Below are 14,786 nucleotides of genomic sequence, written 5' to 3'. Positions count from 1 at the left end.
GGATATATCTTTTCTGTGTTGCTCGTTTTAAATTCAGTAGGAGAGTTTACCTCGTGTTGTAACAGGTCTTGGTCTGTTAAGTTGGGTGATATTTTTTCCGGTTCTTTATCTCAGAGGTTGGTAAATGGGGTCCAAGTCAACATGATTATTGATGGAGTTCTGATTTGAATGCCAGACCTCTAGGAATTCTCGTGTATGTCTGTTTAGCCTGTTCTAGGATGGATGTGTTGTCCCAGTCGAAGTGGTGTCCTCTTTCATCTGTGTGTCAGGATTCTAGTGATAGTCAGTCATGTCTTTTGGTGGCTAGGTGGTGCTCGTGTGTCCTGGTGGCTAGTTTCCTACTGCTGTAGTCTATCTGATGTAGTGTTTATTACAGTCCTTGCAGGACTGTATATGACATTCGTTTTGTTGGTTGTTGGTACAAGGTCCTTTAGGTTCATCAACAGCTGTTTCAGTGTGTTGGTAGGTTCGTGGGCTACCATGATGTCAAGAGATTGGAGTAGTCTGATCGTCATCTCCAAGATGTCTTTGATGTATAGTAGTGTGGCTAGAGTCTCTGGGCACGTTGTTTAGGTTTGTTGTTTAAGAATCGGTGGACTGTGCATATCGAGTACCCGTTGTTCTTGAATATGCTGTATAAGCATTTTTTCTTCTGCTTCTCATAGTTTCTGGATGCTTCCTTTTAAATAATGTCCTGATGCAGCTCAATTTGTTGGGATGATTCTCCTGTAGTTGAGTATCTGGTCAGTGTGTGTTGCTTTCCTATAGATGCTGGTCTGCAGTTCTCCATTTGCTATTTGTTCCACTGTGACATCTAGGAAGGGGACTCTTGTTGTTCTCTTCTTCTTTGGTGAAGTTTATGCCAGTAAGGATGTTGTTAATGATATTGTGGCTTTCCTCTAATTTGTTCCGTTTTGTGATGACAAAGGTGTCATCCGCAAAGCTTGGGTTGGATCATGGGGAGGGCTGTTCGTTCTGGTCTCTGCATAACTGCTTCTGCTAAGGATCCTGATATTGGTGATCCCATTGGTGTCCTGTTGTTTTGCTTGTAGGTCTTGATATCACCCACCTTAACACACCCAAACACATAAATAGAAAGTGGGACAGAACATCAGCGCTTCAGTGGAGGCTCACTGATGATGTTATCTAGCATGGTGACAAAACGTTTAAGAACAGACCCACCAGCTCAGAGTGCAAACTTATAACCTGAACCCCAACCTGAGCTATAAATCTTTCAAAAATCACTTATATGTACAAATGATAAAACATTAAGGTTCTCATATTGTTGAAAAAGAAAGACTTGCTATTGAGCCTTCTCATCTTGTGTGAAAGGGTGTAAGAACAGCTTTATTAACAACCACCTAAATCGGGCCTGAGCCATTTGTTCACCATTGACCATCTGAATCTAAGGCAATCAGTGATACATAAACCAAGACACCTTCCTTTGTGAGTGAATTTATTAATTATTCAGCCTTTTTATATTTTCTAATCAAGCTGTACAGAATATTATGGTCCATCTCTGGAGCAGGTGGGACTTGAAACCCGGGTCTTCTCCTAAGAGATAGCGACATTACTACTGCACAACAAGAACCCTTCACCATTCAGCCCTTTTTAAACATTATATCCAGCAGTCTTATCTTATACAATCTTTTTTTTCCCATCACCAAATCACCTTTCGGACTTTTCACCTATTATCTACTATCACTTAAATAACTTGTGTTTCCAATTAGCCAAAATAGGTGAAACTCTTCAACCTTGCTTTATTTTCCAATCAATCTGTTTAGAGATGTTATGAGACAACTCTGGGGCAGGTGGGACTTGAACCCAGACCTTCTGGCTCAAACACTGCGCTACAAGTGCTCCCTGTTCAGTCTTACAGATTCTTCCATATACTAATCCAACCAAGCTTTTTTATTTGTTAATCCAGAAATGTTCTTACACAACTTCTTTTAACTACCACCACCACTAAATCATCTGTGTTTTCCAATTGAATAATTTACATTCAAAGCCCATTAAGGGCAGTGCAGACCGTTAAAGGTGAGGGACGGGGAGGGAGAGGGGGAATGCCTAAGTCAAGATGGAGTTGGAATGGGTCCTGCCCAGCTAATTAATTAACTGATTATTCCCAATAACTTGCTCTATTAATAGAGTTATTTCACGAAATAAAATCTTTGAAGGCCTACAAACTAACCTTGAATCAAACTAATGAAAATTGATTTATTTCACATTGTTGTTTTTCCTTTTGATACCACAGATCAGTGTAAAAAGTATATTTTTTTTATTTCATAGTCTGTATTATACAATCAATTTTCCATAAAACCTGTTGACCTGCTATGAGGATCTCTAGTAATTTCTTGGAGAAAATATGTTTTTTGATGAAACAGTAACATTTAGTGAGTTGCACAAACCCACTTTATTTTCAAAATCTCTAACGTTTCCTTTAGCTAACAAGGTCCGTTCTCAAAACCTTTCTCATCAGCATCCTTTGCTCAATATACATTTTCCCGAAGAGAACAGTTAGCTACATAATGTTCTATGGGCCATCATTTCTCAGATTGCTTCATTGTCAGATTTCCTTTAGAATATTAAACAATTACGACTCTGTAACTATAACAGACTTTTTGTATTCAGTGCTACATTTCACTTTCCCTTTCCCTTTGCCACCTCTCTCACCCTTTGCCACCTCTCTCTCATCTGTTTTCCCTGCTCTTTCTCACCCCAATTTCCTCCTATATACTTTCTCTCATCTCCCTCAACCCTTCCCCCCCCTCCCATCCTTTCCCCCTTCTCACCTGTTCTTCCCCTTCTCTCACCCATTCCACCATCCCCTCTTCTCTCACTCATTTCCTTGTTACTGTCGACTGACTAAATCTAGTTGTCATGCTATGAAGTGCAAGATGAACACTTTTTTTTAATCCTTCTCCCATATTGAATAATGCTACAGAGGCCAGTATCCTGTCACCAAGTCATGCTTTATTTACACATGGAGAGTCCTTGATACTGATCCAGCTTCCTTAGAGCCAGCTCTTAGAGTGAACAGAACCTCTGATACTCCCTGTATATATCTGTCAGCCAGCATTCTCTGACTGGGGCTGTTACTCTGGTCCAAAGGAAATCTTATTCTGAGGTCCATTTTGGCTGACCTCCTTACAATCACTACACATCACTTGAAGTTAATGGTTACAAGATTGATGAAGTCTATTCCTAAAGGAGTCTCACTGTAGGCCCTCATAGTGTCGTTTTTTTTTTTTAAACATTTGTCATGTTTATCACTGATCTCTTCTAAATGTTTCTTATTGTTCCTTACTACTGAATCTTTCGGCAGGATTTTTAACCTGTGAGAAAGTGGATCAGCAAACAGTTATAGATATTTTATAATTGACCTGTTTAGTGGTGTTACTATACATCTTTTGAGCAAGTGAGATTTGGACTGGGTCTAGGAGCTCAGAGGTAGGGACACTGCCACTATGCTCTTTTTTCCTCATTTAAACTGCTATCTCCTGCTGCAGCTAACATCATTGTTGTACTTTGATTGGAGAAATTAAAGGGATACAATAATGTTTGGATTGGGTAAGTTGTAAATCCATTGACATACTGAAACAACTGGTTTGTCATGTTCTGTGGCCAGTTTCATATAAACCTTCATAGATATTTTGTTTGGCATTAGTGGTATTTCACTTGACAGTATGTGTGCGCTAATATCATGGTTTACCCTAGCTATTTTACAGGAACTTACCATTCTTTTTATTGATTTGATTTAATCTCATTGTTGTTGCCACATCAGAAACAGGTAGAAGTCTGTAATTCCTAACCTTATTTTGGTCCTTAATACATTTCAACAAATCCACTCGACACTGTGGATGTCCATCCATTATCGTGTGCCACTAAAATATTTGATTTGATTTAATCTCATTGTTGTTGCCACATCAGAAACAGGTAGAAGTCTGTAATTCCTAACCTTATTTTGGTCCTTAATACATTTCAACAAATCCACTCGACACTGTGGATGTCCATCCATTATCGTGTGCCACTAAAATATTTGTAACTGGGATGAAGCTCCTTTTAATTCTCTCTACCTAATTAGTATTACCATTTTCTTATTCTGAGCCTATGTGTGTAATTTTGAAAAGCTTATTATTCCATTTGGAATAATTCATTCCATTCTAATGTCCTTTACTCCCATATCCATGTCAAATCAATTTTAAACTTAACTAGTAAAGTGCTTCTTTATTGAAAAACATACTCATGTATTCACTTTGGTGGAATTTGTGCAATTGCATTTGTGATTGTGGAAGATGGTTTTCATTGGAAGAATGGAAACAGTAAAGTTAGTATTCTCTCCCTTCACCTTTTCTGGACCCTGATTGTATCCCTGCTATGATGTTCTACCATTTTATTTGAGTTAGAAATAATTCATTCATTGCCACATTTCTCAAAGTTTCACATGAAAGTTGTATGTCTTGGTACTGTAGATGAGCCAGTAGTCAGATAACCTAACACTGACTGAAAACTTCAATACTAACTTTGACATCAGTGTGAGAACTTAAATCAGAAACAAGTATTCAAACGGACTCCAAATGCCAGATTACTTTCTCTCAGTTAGAAAATATTAGAATCTTATAACTTAAATTAGAATTTTGATTTTACCCATCGGTTTTTAATTATTTATAACTGTCTCTTCTCCAAAAGGACGATCTAAATCAGGCACGCAGACATGGCTCCACCCTCCTTTCCAGTATTCAGGAACCAGTTGACATGAATCCAGATCATAAATTCAACACAGATGAGTTGGACAATCAGACTACTGTGGAGAGGTGAATTGTGGGGTACACATATGATGCATTATAAAGACCAGTTCATTTGCATTAATTTCTAGAACATCACTTTTGTTTTTATCTTCTGATGTGGGAAATGCCTGAGAATAAGATCTCAAATAAGCCAAGACCAGGACCATTGCTTCTGTATCTTAGCCTTTTTTTGGAGAACTTGCATTCTGTCACAGGTATAATCACAATGTACTGAAAAGCTGTTTCAACTTTAATATTGCCTGTTTCACAAGGCACTGTATTGAGCACATCTTGTATGGAATTGATTCTGCTATGAAATCTCCCAAACAATTACAGCTGATTGTTTTCTGATCCTGGAATAGAAATTGTTAGAACCACACAGTAGATTGGTCAGCCTCTGTAAAAAGAACACAGGCAAATGTACGAGTCAGCATTCTCTATAAGAACTGGGTTTGATCCAGGTTCTAACCCAAAAATAAAATTTGCTATTTTCTGCACAGGTGCTGTTCACTTCTGGGGCTTTTTCTTTTTGTTTCAGATTTCTAATTTGCACTTTTTAAAAACTTTTATTAATGAACAGAAATGGGTCATTTGGCTCACCTGGTCCATACTGGTATTTATATTCCATATAAATATCTTCCTACCTTTTCTCATCTCGCCTTGTGCTCTCTGACCTTGAAATGTGCAGATCTTTTGGTGCACTTGTACTGTACCGCTGATAGAATGGCAGTGGTTGTGTCTTAGAATGACAGCAAAATTGGGAGGATCCCATTTTGGTTGAAAGGAAAAAGTGGTTTTAATACCCCCACAGTAGTGATCAGTGATATTTCTGTGATGAACCATTCACACATTGTGGTGAACTCTCTTGGGTTTCAATCATTAATAACATAACTGGAAAGCCAGTCCATGATTTAAATAGAGATGGGTATTTCTGTCAAGTAGCAGCTTTTCAGCTTTGAATGTTCCTACTAATTTATGACTGAAATAACAAATGAAAGTGGTGATAGGACAAAGTTAATTTAATTATGTTTCATGATGCAATTCAGTCCCCTTAGTTCTATGGAAAGATTCACAAACTGGTATTTTAATGGTAATTTTCCATTACTCTTCTTTTAGATTGTGCAAGGTCTGGCCTTACCTTTTCCTTTCTGTTTGCAGGTTGCTTGCTCAATTGAATGAAACTGAAATAGCCTTTGATGAATTTTGGAGTAAGCACCAGCTGAAGCTCAAACAATGTCTCCAACTTCGACACTTTGAGCAAGATTTCCGAGAGGTGAGTGCTGAGTAATCCCCTCCTGGCCTTTTAAATTATACTTGCGACATTACGATAATTCCATGTGTTACGATGTGGAAGCTGAACCTCTCTGTTAATTAAAACCAAGCATCCAGAAAAGCTTGCCTCGCCTTGTAATCTGTTAGAAGTGTGAGGGAGTGAAACAGAACTCCTAATTTCCACTATTTCAAGAAAAATAACAATTTATTTTCCTAACAGAAAACTAAACACAAACTATTAACAAATCCAAGCCTACTTTTTCTTAACTAATTACTATCTGATCCCAACTCTATAAAATACTGCGCCAACCAATAATTATTAAACATTACATTAACTTAATCTCACGTCCACATAGTCTTTGTCTTCTTCACTGTCTTCAATCTCCCATGTGCTGATCTACCTGGGTCGCCTTACATTTTACTGTTTTTGTAGGAAAAGGTACCCTTTGATAGAGAGTGCCTCCTTATTTTTTTGAGAGCAAGATATTAGATTGGTTGCTCTGACCAACTTTAGAAAGCACCCTGGTTTTATAGCCCCAGCATTGTACCCTCTCATTGGTCCAATGTTGTCAATATAGTAAATTCAAACTCAATTGTGTTATAGTGTCCTGGGCATAGTTTAAATTGATTGGTTCAAATTGAATTATTGTCAAAACAGCAACCAAAACTCAGGTATCCATCTACTACAAACCGACCGACTCCCACAGCTACCTGGACTACACCTCCTCCCATCCTGCCCCCTGTAAAAACGCCATCCCATTCTCCCAATTCCTTCGACTCCGCCGCATCTGCTCCCAGGAGGACCAGTTCCAAAAACGCACAACCCAGATGGCCTCCTTCTTCAAGGACCGCAATTTCCCCCCCGACGTGGTCGACGATGCCCTCCACCGCATCTCTTCCACTTCCCGCTCCTCCGCCCTTGAACCCCGCCCCTCCAACCACCACCAGGACAGAACCCCACGGGTCCTCACCTACCACCCCACCAATCTCCATGTACAGCGCATCATCCACCGTCATTTCCACTACCTCCAAACGGACCCCACCACCAAGGACATATTTCCCTCCCCTCCCCTATCAGCATTCCGTAAAGACCACTCCCTCCGTAACTCCCTCGTCAGATCCACACCCCCCCACCAACCCAACCTCCACTCCCGGCACCTTCCCCTGCAACCGCAGGAGGTGCAAGACTTGCGCCCACACCTTCCCCCCTCACCTCCCTCCAAGGCCCCAAAGGAAACTTCCATATCCGCCACAGATTCACCTGCACCTCCACACATATCATCTATTGCATCCTCTGCACCCGATGTGGCCTCCTCTATATTGGGGAGACAGGCCGGCTACTTGCGGAGCGTTTCAGAGAACACCTCTGGGACACCCGGACCAACCAACCCAACCACCCTGTAGCTCAACATTTCAATTCCCCCTCCCACTCCACCAAGGATATGCAGGTCTTTGGACTCCTCCATCGTCAGACCACAACAAAACGACGGTTGGAGGAAGAACGCCTCATCTTCCGGCTAGGAACCCTCCAACCACAAGGGATGAACTCGGATTTCACCAGTTTCCTCATTTCCCCTCCCCCCACCCTGTCTCAGTCAAATCCATCAAATTCAGCACCGCCTTCCTAACCTGAGATCTTCTTCCTGACCTCTCCGCCCCCACCCCAGTCTGACCTATCACCCTCACCTTGACCTCTTTCCACCTATCACATTTCCGACGTCCCTCCCCCAAGTCCCTCCTCCCTACCTTTTATCTTAGCCTGCTGGACAAACTTTCCTCATTCCTGAAGAAGGGCTTATGCCCGAAACGTCGATTCTCCTGTTCCCTGGATGCTGCCTGACCTGCTGCGCTTTTCCAGCAACACATCTCCGGCTCTGATCTCCAGCATCTGCAGACCTCACTTTCTCCTATCCATTTAACAGCCAATTGTTATATGTATCTACTTTGGAACAGTTCGTCTCTTTGCTGTTCTGTTAGGCAGCTATGGCTGTACTTTAAATTTACTTTTAAAAATTCAGAAAACACTTTCTATCTTAAAGTGAACATACTCTTTTAACTTCTTAACATATGTACCAGACAACATATTTTTAAACATGAAATGGCTCAATGAATAATGACTGTTCAGAATGCCCAGGGAAAGTGCTTGCAGTTCTTCAGATCAGCCCTTAATGTTCCCTCTTTAATACAACCACAATTGCTGTTTCAAGTATAATTGCAGTAAATTAAAAACTTAGTCCTGCTACCATGTGTTCTCTCTATAGCCCAATGTAATATTTGGTTTGACAAATGTATCTGTTGAGATTATTTTCCTTGCTTATGAGGCACTTAAGAAACTCTGACATGTCACTGCTGGACTAGAGCATCAATACCTGTTCAAACCATCCTTACTACCATTTTGGTAATGGAATTCAAGCACATGTTTGGGATCGTTATGGCCTTTTGACAATTTAAGTTGTCTGCTAGCATTTATTAAGATGATTGTGCAAGAGTGTAGAGGATGTTGACAGCAGTGCTTCATTTGCCAACCTTGCTACCTGCAGCCAGCTGATCAGGAGTAAACTGATTGTTGCTGAGGGTTTCTGATACTATTTCAAGTTTTACTTAGCTGTTGCTTTTCATTTGCTGAGGTTTTCCAGGTCTTTGAGATCTTCCAGGTCATCTTGTCAAATTGTTAACATCTATCAACATTTGTACTAGAATTTCGCTGAGGACTTCGCTTGAAGAAAGCGAGTGGTGTGTTACTTCACTTTACTGGAGACATTAAAGTCTCTGGGAGAAAGTGGATCCCTTGGTCATTTGACATCTTGCTAGGGACTACCTTTGTCTGGTGGAGAACATGAGCTCAAACACTGCAACAGCAGCTGCTGAAGATGAGGGGAACAAAAGGGTGAAGTGGATTCCTCTGCAACACACACACACACATACTGCCGTGTCCCCCCACCTCTACCACTACCCTCCTCACACCCAGTGGATAAAATACAACCCTGTTCCACTGGGACCTGCAGTGTCAAGGCCAATGACCCTTTCTCCTCAGTGCTTAAGCCATCCTGAAATTAATGCTGTGTCAACCAATGCAATCCACACCTTCAACAGAAGCCACGGCATAGAGGCTACATACACTGCTGCAGGATAGTTACTTATAATCAGTGCTTAAATGGTCAAATTCCATATTGAACATTCAAATCTTGTCAATTTTAGTGTCTCTAGGCAAATTTATGTCATGATAATCATTTACTCCCAAATTGCAAACAAAGACCAGTGTTTACAAATGGCCAGTATAATTAGTATTACGCATATTTAGTTCACCCTTTCACCAAAATAAGCCTCCAAGTATTTTAAATGTTCACTCACTTGTGGACATATCATCTGGATGTTGCTAAAGGATGAATCTTTCAGGCCTTTGCCATGCATTTAGTTTACCGAATCAGAATTTTCCTCATCAGATGAGCATTGACAATTGGAATAGGTCAAGCTGTGCTGTCAGAATGTTAGTATATTGAGAATCTAGAAACGTAAGCATACTTGTGACAATGCTCACATGAAGACCTCACAGCAACAACAACTATTTACATTTAAGCAATGTCTTTATGTAATAAAGTATCCCAAGGTAGTTTTTTTTTTTGGAGTTCAAAATGTGCAAGGATATATTGGGATAGATGGCCAAAACATTGTTCAAGTATGATTTACAAAGCCTGATTAAAGGAGGAAGGAGTTGAAGCTCCAGTTAGTAGGGCAGAGGAAGATATTGTTACCAATGGTAGTGAAAACCAGTATTTTTGAAGACTTAAAGACGACGAACACAGCTTGGGGAAAATGTACGGTTGCAAGATGCTTCAAAGTTTGGAAGAGTTTGAAGTCAAGAATGAGAATTTTAAAATCGAGGTATTGCAAAACTCAGAACTAGTGAAAGTCAGGGAGCACAAGATTGATGGATGAATGGGCATTGGTGTGCGCTGTGATATGGGCAGTAGCATTCTAGATACCTTCAGGTTTATGGAATGTGCAATATGCGAGGCCTAATTGAAAAGATGAGTTGAGGGTGGAAAAACGGGGTGGTTGAATATTTCTGCAAGATGTGAGCTGTGATGGGGCAGATTTTATTGCTGATCTGGAGTTCTTGGATGTGTTATGCAGGTGGTTTCAGTTATAGAGAAGATAACTTCGGCCCGAGCATACTCATTGTCAAAAAAAATGAAGTTTACAAATGACCTTATATAGCTACACACAGTAGTTAAAGGAAAATGTGGAGTTGATGACAAGGAGTAACATTAACGACATTAGGACATAGTACAGTACAGACCCTTTGGCCCTCTGTTGTGCCGACCTTTTATCCTACTCTAAGATTAAACTAAACTTCATACCCCTCATTTTACTATCATCCATGTGTCTATCCAAGAGTCGCTTAAATGTGCCGAATATATCTGACTCCACTGCTAGCAGTGCATTCCACGTACCCACTACTCTCAGTGTAAAGAACCTACTTCTGACATCTCCCCTAAACCTTCATCCAATCACCTTAAAATGATGCCCCCTTGTGATTGCAGTTTCCACCCTGGGAAAAAGTTTCTGGCTATCCACTCTTATCTATGCCTCCCATCATCTTGTATACTGCTATCAAGTGACCTCTCATCCTTCTTTGCTCCAATAAGAAAAGCCCTAGCTCCCTCAACCTTTCTTCATAAGACATGCCTCCAGTCCAGGCAGCAGCCTGGTAAACGTCCTCTGCACCCTAGCTAAAGCTTCCTTATCCTTCCTATAATGAAGCAACCAGAACTGAACACAATATTTCCAAGTGTGGTCTAACCTTGCAGCTCTTAAACTCAATCCCCCTCCTAATGAAAGCCAACACATCATATGCCTTCTTAACAGCCCTTACAACTTGGGTGGCAATTTTGAGGGATCTACAGACAAGACCCCCAAGATTCCTCTGTTCCTCCACACTGCCTTTAACCCTGTATCTGCATTCAAATTCGACCTTCCAAAATGAATCACTTCAGTTTTCTAGGTTGAACTCCATCTGACACTTCTTAGCCCAGCCCTGCATCCTGTCAATGTCCCATTGCAACCTATAACAGCCCTCTACACTATCCACAATTCTGCCAACCTTCATGTCATCGGCAAACTGACCAACTCACCTTTTCACTTCCTCTTCAGAGTCATTGCTCTTTGTGATTTTTATAAATGACATGTTCCCGCCATTGTCCATGATCAGCCCCACCCTCACTCTGGCCATTCTCTTGTTCCTCACATAAGTGTAGAATGCTTTGAGGTTTTCCTTAATCCTACGCGCCAAGGCTTTTTCATGCCCTCCTCTACTGGTCCTAGGTCCATTTTTATAAATGGGACCTCTGCTCTTTGTGATTTTTATAAGAGGTCCCAGAACAGGTTCCTGTGGAACATCACTGGTCACCAAGCTCTAGGCTGAATACTTTCCATCTACCACCACCCTCTGTCTTCTATGGACCAGCCAATTCTGTATCCAGACAGCCAAATTTCCCTGTATCCCATGCCTCCTTACTTTCTGAATGAGCCTATCATTCAGAACCTTATCAAACACAGTGCTAAAAGCCATGTACATCATGTCCACTGCTCTACCTTCATCAATATGTTTTAACACATCCTCAAAGAATTCAATAAGGCTTGTGAGGCATGACCTGCTCCTCAGAAAGCCATGCTGACTATCTCTAATCAAACTGTGTTTTTCCAAATAATCATAAATCCTATCTCTCAGAATACTCTCCAATAATTTGCCCACCACCGATGTGAGATTGATTGATTGGTCTGTAATTCTCAGGGTTATCCCTGTTTCTTTTCTTGAACAAGGAAATAACATTTGCCACCTTCCATTCATCTGGTACTACTCCAATGGACAGTGTGGATGCAAAGATCATCACCAAAGGTGCAACAATCTCTTCCCTCGCTTCCTATAGTAACCTTTAGTATATCCTTCCTGGCCCTGGGCACTTATCTGTCCTTATGTTTTTCAAAGTTTGCAGCATACCCTTCCCCTTAACATCAATCTGTTCAGGCATATCGGCCTGTTTCATGCTGTCCTCACAAATGACAAAGTCCCTCTCTAGTGAAATCTGAAGCAAAGTATTCATTCAGGATCTCCCCTACCACCTCCAATTCCAGATACATGTTCCCGCCATTGTCCATGATCAGCCCCACCCTCACTCTGGCCATTCTCTTGTTCCTCACATAAGTGTAGAATGCTTTGAGGTTTTCCTTAATCCTACGCGCCAAGGCTTTTTCATGCCCTCCTCTACTGGTCCTAGGTCCATTCTTCAGTTCCTTCCAGGCTACTTTGTAACCCTCTAGAGCCATGTCTGATCCTTGCTTTCTTAACCTTCAGTAAGCTTCATTCTTCCTCTTGACTAGATTAGGTTCCCTACAGTGTGGAAACAGGTCCTTAGAACCATCAAGTTCACACCGACTCTCCAAAGAGTAACCCATCCAGACCCATTTCCCTCTGGCTAATACACCTAACACTATGCACAATTTAGCATGGCCAAATCACCTAACATGCACATATTTGGACTGTGGGAGGAAACCGGAGCACCCGGAGGAAACTCACGCAGACACTGGAAGAAAACTCCACACGGACAAGGCTGGAATTGAACCGGGGTTCCTGGCACTGTGAGGCAGTAGTCAGACTAGATGTTCCACATCCAAGGTTCCTTCACCCTACCATCCTTTCCTTGCCTCGCTGGGATAAACCAATCCAGCACTCACAGCAAGTTCTCCCTAACAGCCGCCTCATTTCTGTTGTGCATTTCCCTGAGAATATCTGTTTCCAATTTATTCTCCACAATTCCTACCTAATAGCATTGCAATTCCCCCACCTCCGATTAAATACTTTCCCATACCATCTGCTCTTATCCCTCTTCATGACAATAGGAAATTGTGATCACTATCACCAAAATGCTCTCCCACCGAGAGATCTGACACCTGATCTGGTTTGTTGCCAAGCACCAAAACCAATATGGCCTCCCCTCTAGTCAGCCTATCTACATAATGAGCCAGGAATCCTTGTTGGACACACCTGACAAAATCTGCTCCATCCAAACTATTTGCACTGAGAAGGTTCCAGTCAATATTAGGGAAGTTGACCAAGCGCAATCCAATATTCAGTTGGGGGAGACCTCTGCTTACTCAATGTTAGATGAGCAGCATAACACTGTGGAGATTGAGAAGGGTTAAGGTAGTGGTGCAGATGTCGTCACTGTACATCTCGAACCAACTGAATGATGTTACTGAGGAATAGCATGTTCATGAGAAATAGTTTGGGGCCAACAGTGGGTTCTTTGGGGACTCCAGTGGAACTGTAGAGATGGGAAGTGAATCTATTTTGGGTGATTTTCTGACCATGATAGATAAGAATCAACATAGGCATGAGTGGGCTCACTTGTCTGGATGACTGAGAGACATTGAAATAAACTCTTTTCAGTTCTATGAAAGGCTGCAGATAGCTTGAAAAGGATGAGGAGGGGTTGTTTATCATAGTCACAAATTAAATTTTACATGACTTAGACAAAGATAAAGGTGATTTTGATGCTGTGATAAGGGAAGGATGCATTGGAGTTGCAATAAAAAAACATGAGGCAACAGCATAAGAGAGGATGAGAGACAAGTAGGAGGTTTAAAGATATGGTGGAGGTTTGCCAAACCAGGGGAGTCAGGGATAGATTATTTGGGGTGGGAAGATGATGGCAGATCTGAACGGGTGGAATGCCCCTTCAGCATTTCACATCTTAAAAAAATACCAAGTGTAGTTTTTGTCTTGTATTCTGGCTTATGTGTTCTTATCTGACCAATATTTACTGCTCTCAAATGATCCAACTCAGCTGGGTATCACCCAAGATTAAGCTCCCGTGGTGTGCAGTGATGAAAATAAATCTGGGGCTATTTCAAGAGTTGGATAAAAGGAAATGACTGGCCAAATTTGATTAATAAGTCATAGATTGGGCATGCCCCATTTGATGACTGAAAATACCATGAGAAAGCTTTCAGCTATTGTTAATATAACTTTAAAAGTTACATATCAATTTTCAACATAATGTGGAATGGGTTTGAAGTATCTGTAATTGATGATATCAAATATCAAACTGCAATAATAATTCAAACCAATGCCAGTTTTTGAAAACTTGTAGCATTTAATGCTTTCTTTTTAAGGTCAAGGCTGCTTTGGATATCGTAACTGAACGACACAGCACTTTCACTGAATTTGGAAACAGCTCCTGCCATGTCGGCCACATTGTTAAAGACCTTTGTAACTTTGAAGATAAGTCTCAGGTAATTGCTGATAATCATTTAAATGTTGTGAAAGTATTTAGAAATTGCTGTGTTCCTGGATCTTTTAAACAGTCTTCCACATGGAGAATTTGGAACCTCTAAGCCTGTTTAGCCATGGACTGCAATCACTGTCATTGTTTGATAAGTGAATTGAAAGACATTAAAGGTACAAATGGAAGGGGTGACTGTTAGGGAGAAGTCAATATCATTTCAAAATCAAGTAACAGGACAAGGAGTAAATAAGCAGTCAGAAATCCTACTCAGGTACAAAACATAATGATAGAACTATAAGCAGGGTATTGATTAAATTAGAAGGAAATAATAAAGAGGTGATTAAAGCACAGCATTTGAGGAAAGGTGGATGTTGATAGCCTGAATAAGAGTTCTGCAGAATCCTAGAATTCCTAAAGTGTGGAAACAAGTCATTTAGCC

The 14,786-nt window shown here is 40.9% G+C and overlaps 1 protein-coding gene across 8 annotated transcripts in view; it reads left to right on the top strand.

The window, feature by feature from the left end:
- mcf2la (mcf.2 cell line derived transforming sequence-like a) overlaps positions 1-14,786 on the top strand; it is a 239,539-nt gene that overhangs the window by 124,040 nt on the left and 100,713 nt on the right. For all 8 annotated transcript variants that reach the window (XR_015758942.1, XM_043700234.2, XM_087993072.1 and 5 more), the window contains exons 8-10: positions 4,690-4,814; positions 5,946-6,060; positions 14,235-14,354. Coding sequence is in view for 7 of the 8 variants with exons in the window: in XM_043700234.2 (XP_043556169.2) it covers positions 4,690-4,814; positions 5,946-6,060; positions 14,235-14,354 (360 nt within the window). In the remaining variant the exon portion in view is untranslated. The remainder of the gene's footprint in view (positions 1-4,689; positions 4,815-5,945; positions 6,061-14,234; positions 14,355-14,786) is intronic.

Source organism: Chiloscyllium plagiosum, unplaced genomic scaffold, assembly GCF_037043375.1.
Source record: "Chiloscyllium plagiosum isolate Xiang-an unplaced genomic scaffold, Cpla_swu_hap1 HiC_scaffold_12, whole genome shotgun sequence".
NCBI lineage: Eukaryota > Metazoa > Chordata > Chondrichthyes > Orectolobiformes > Hemiscylliidae > Chiloscyllium > Chiloscyllium plagiosum.
Note: the sequence above shows the minus strand (reverse complement) of the source record. Positions and strands in the feature narration are given on the sequence as shown.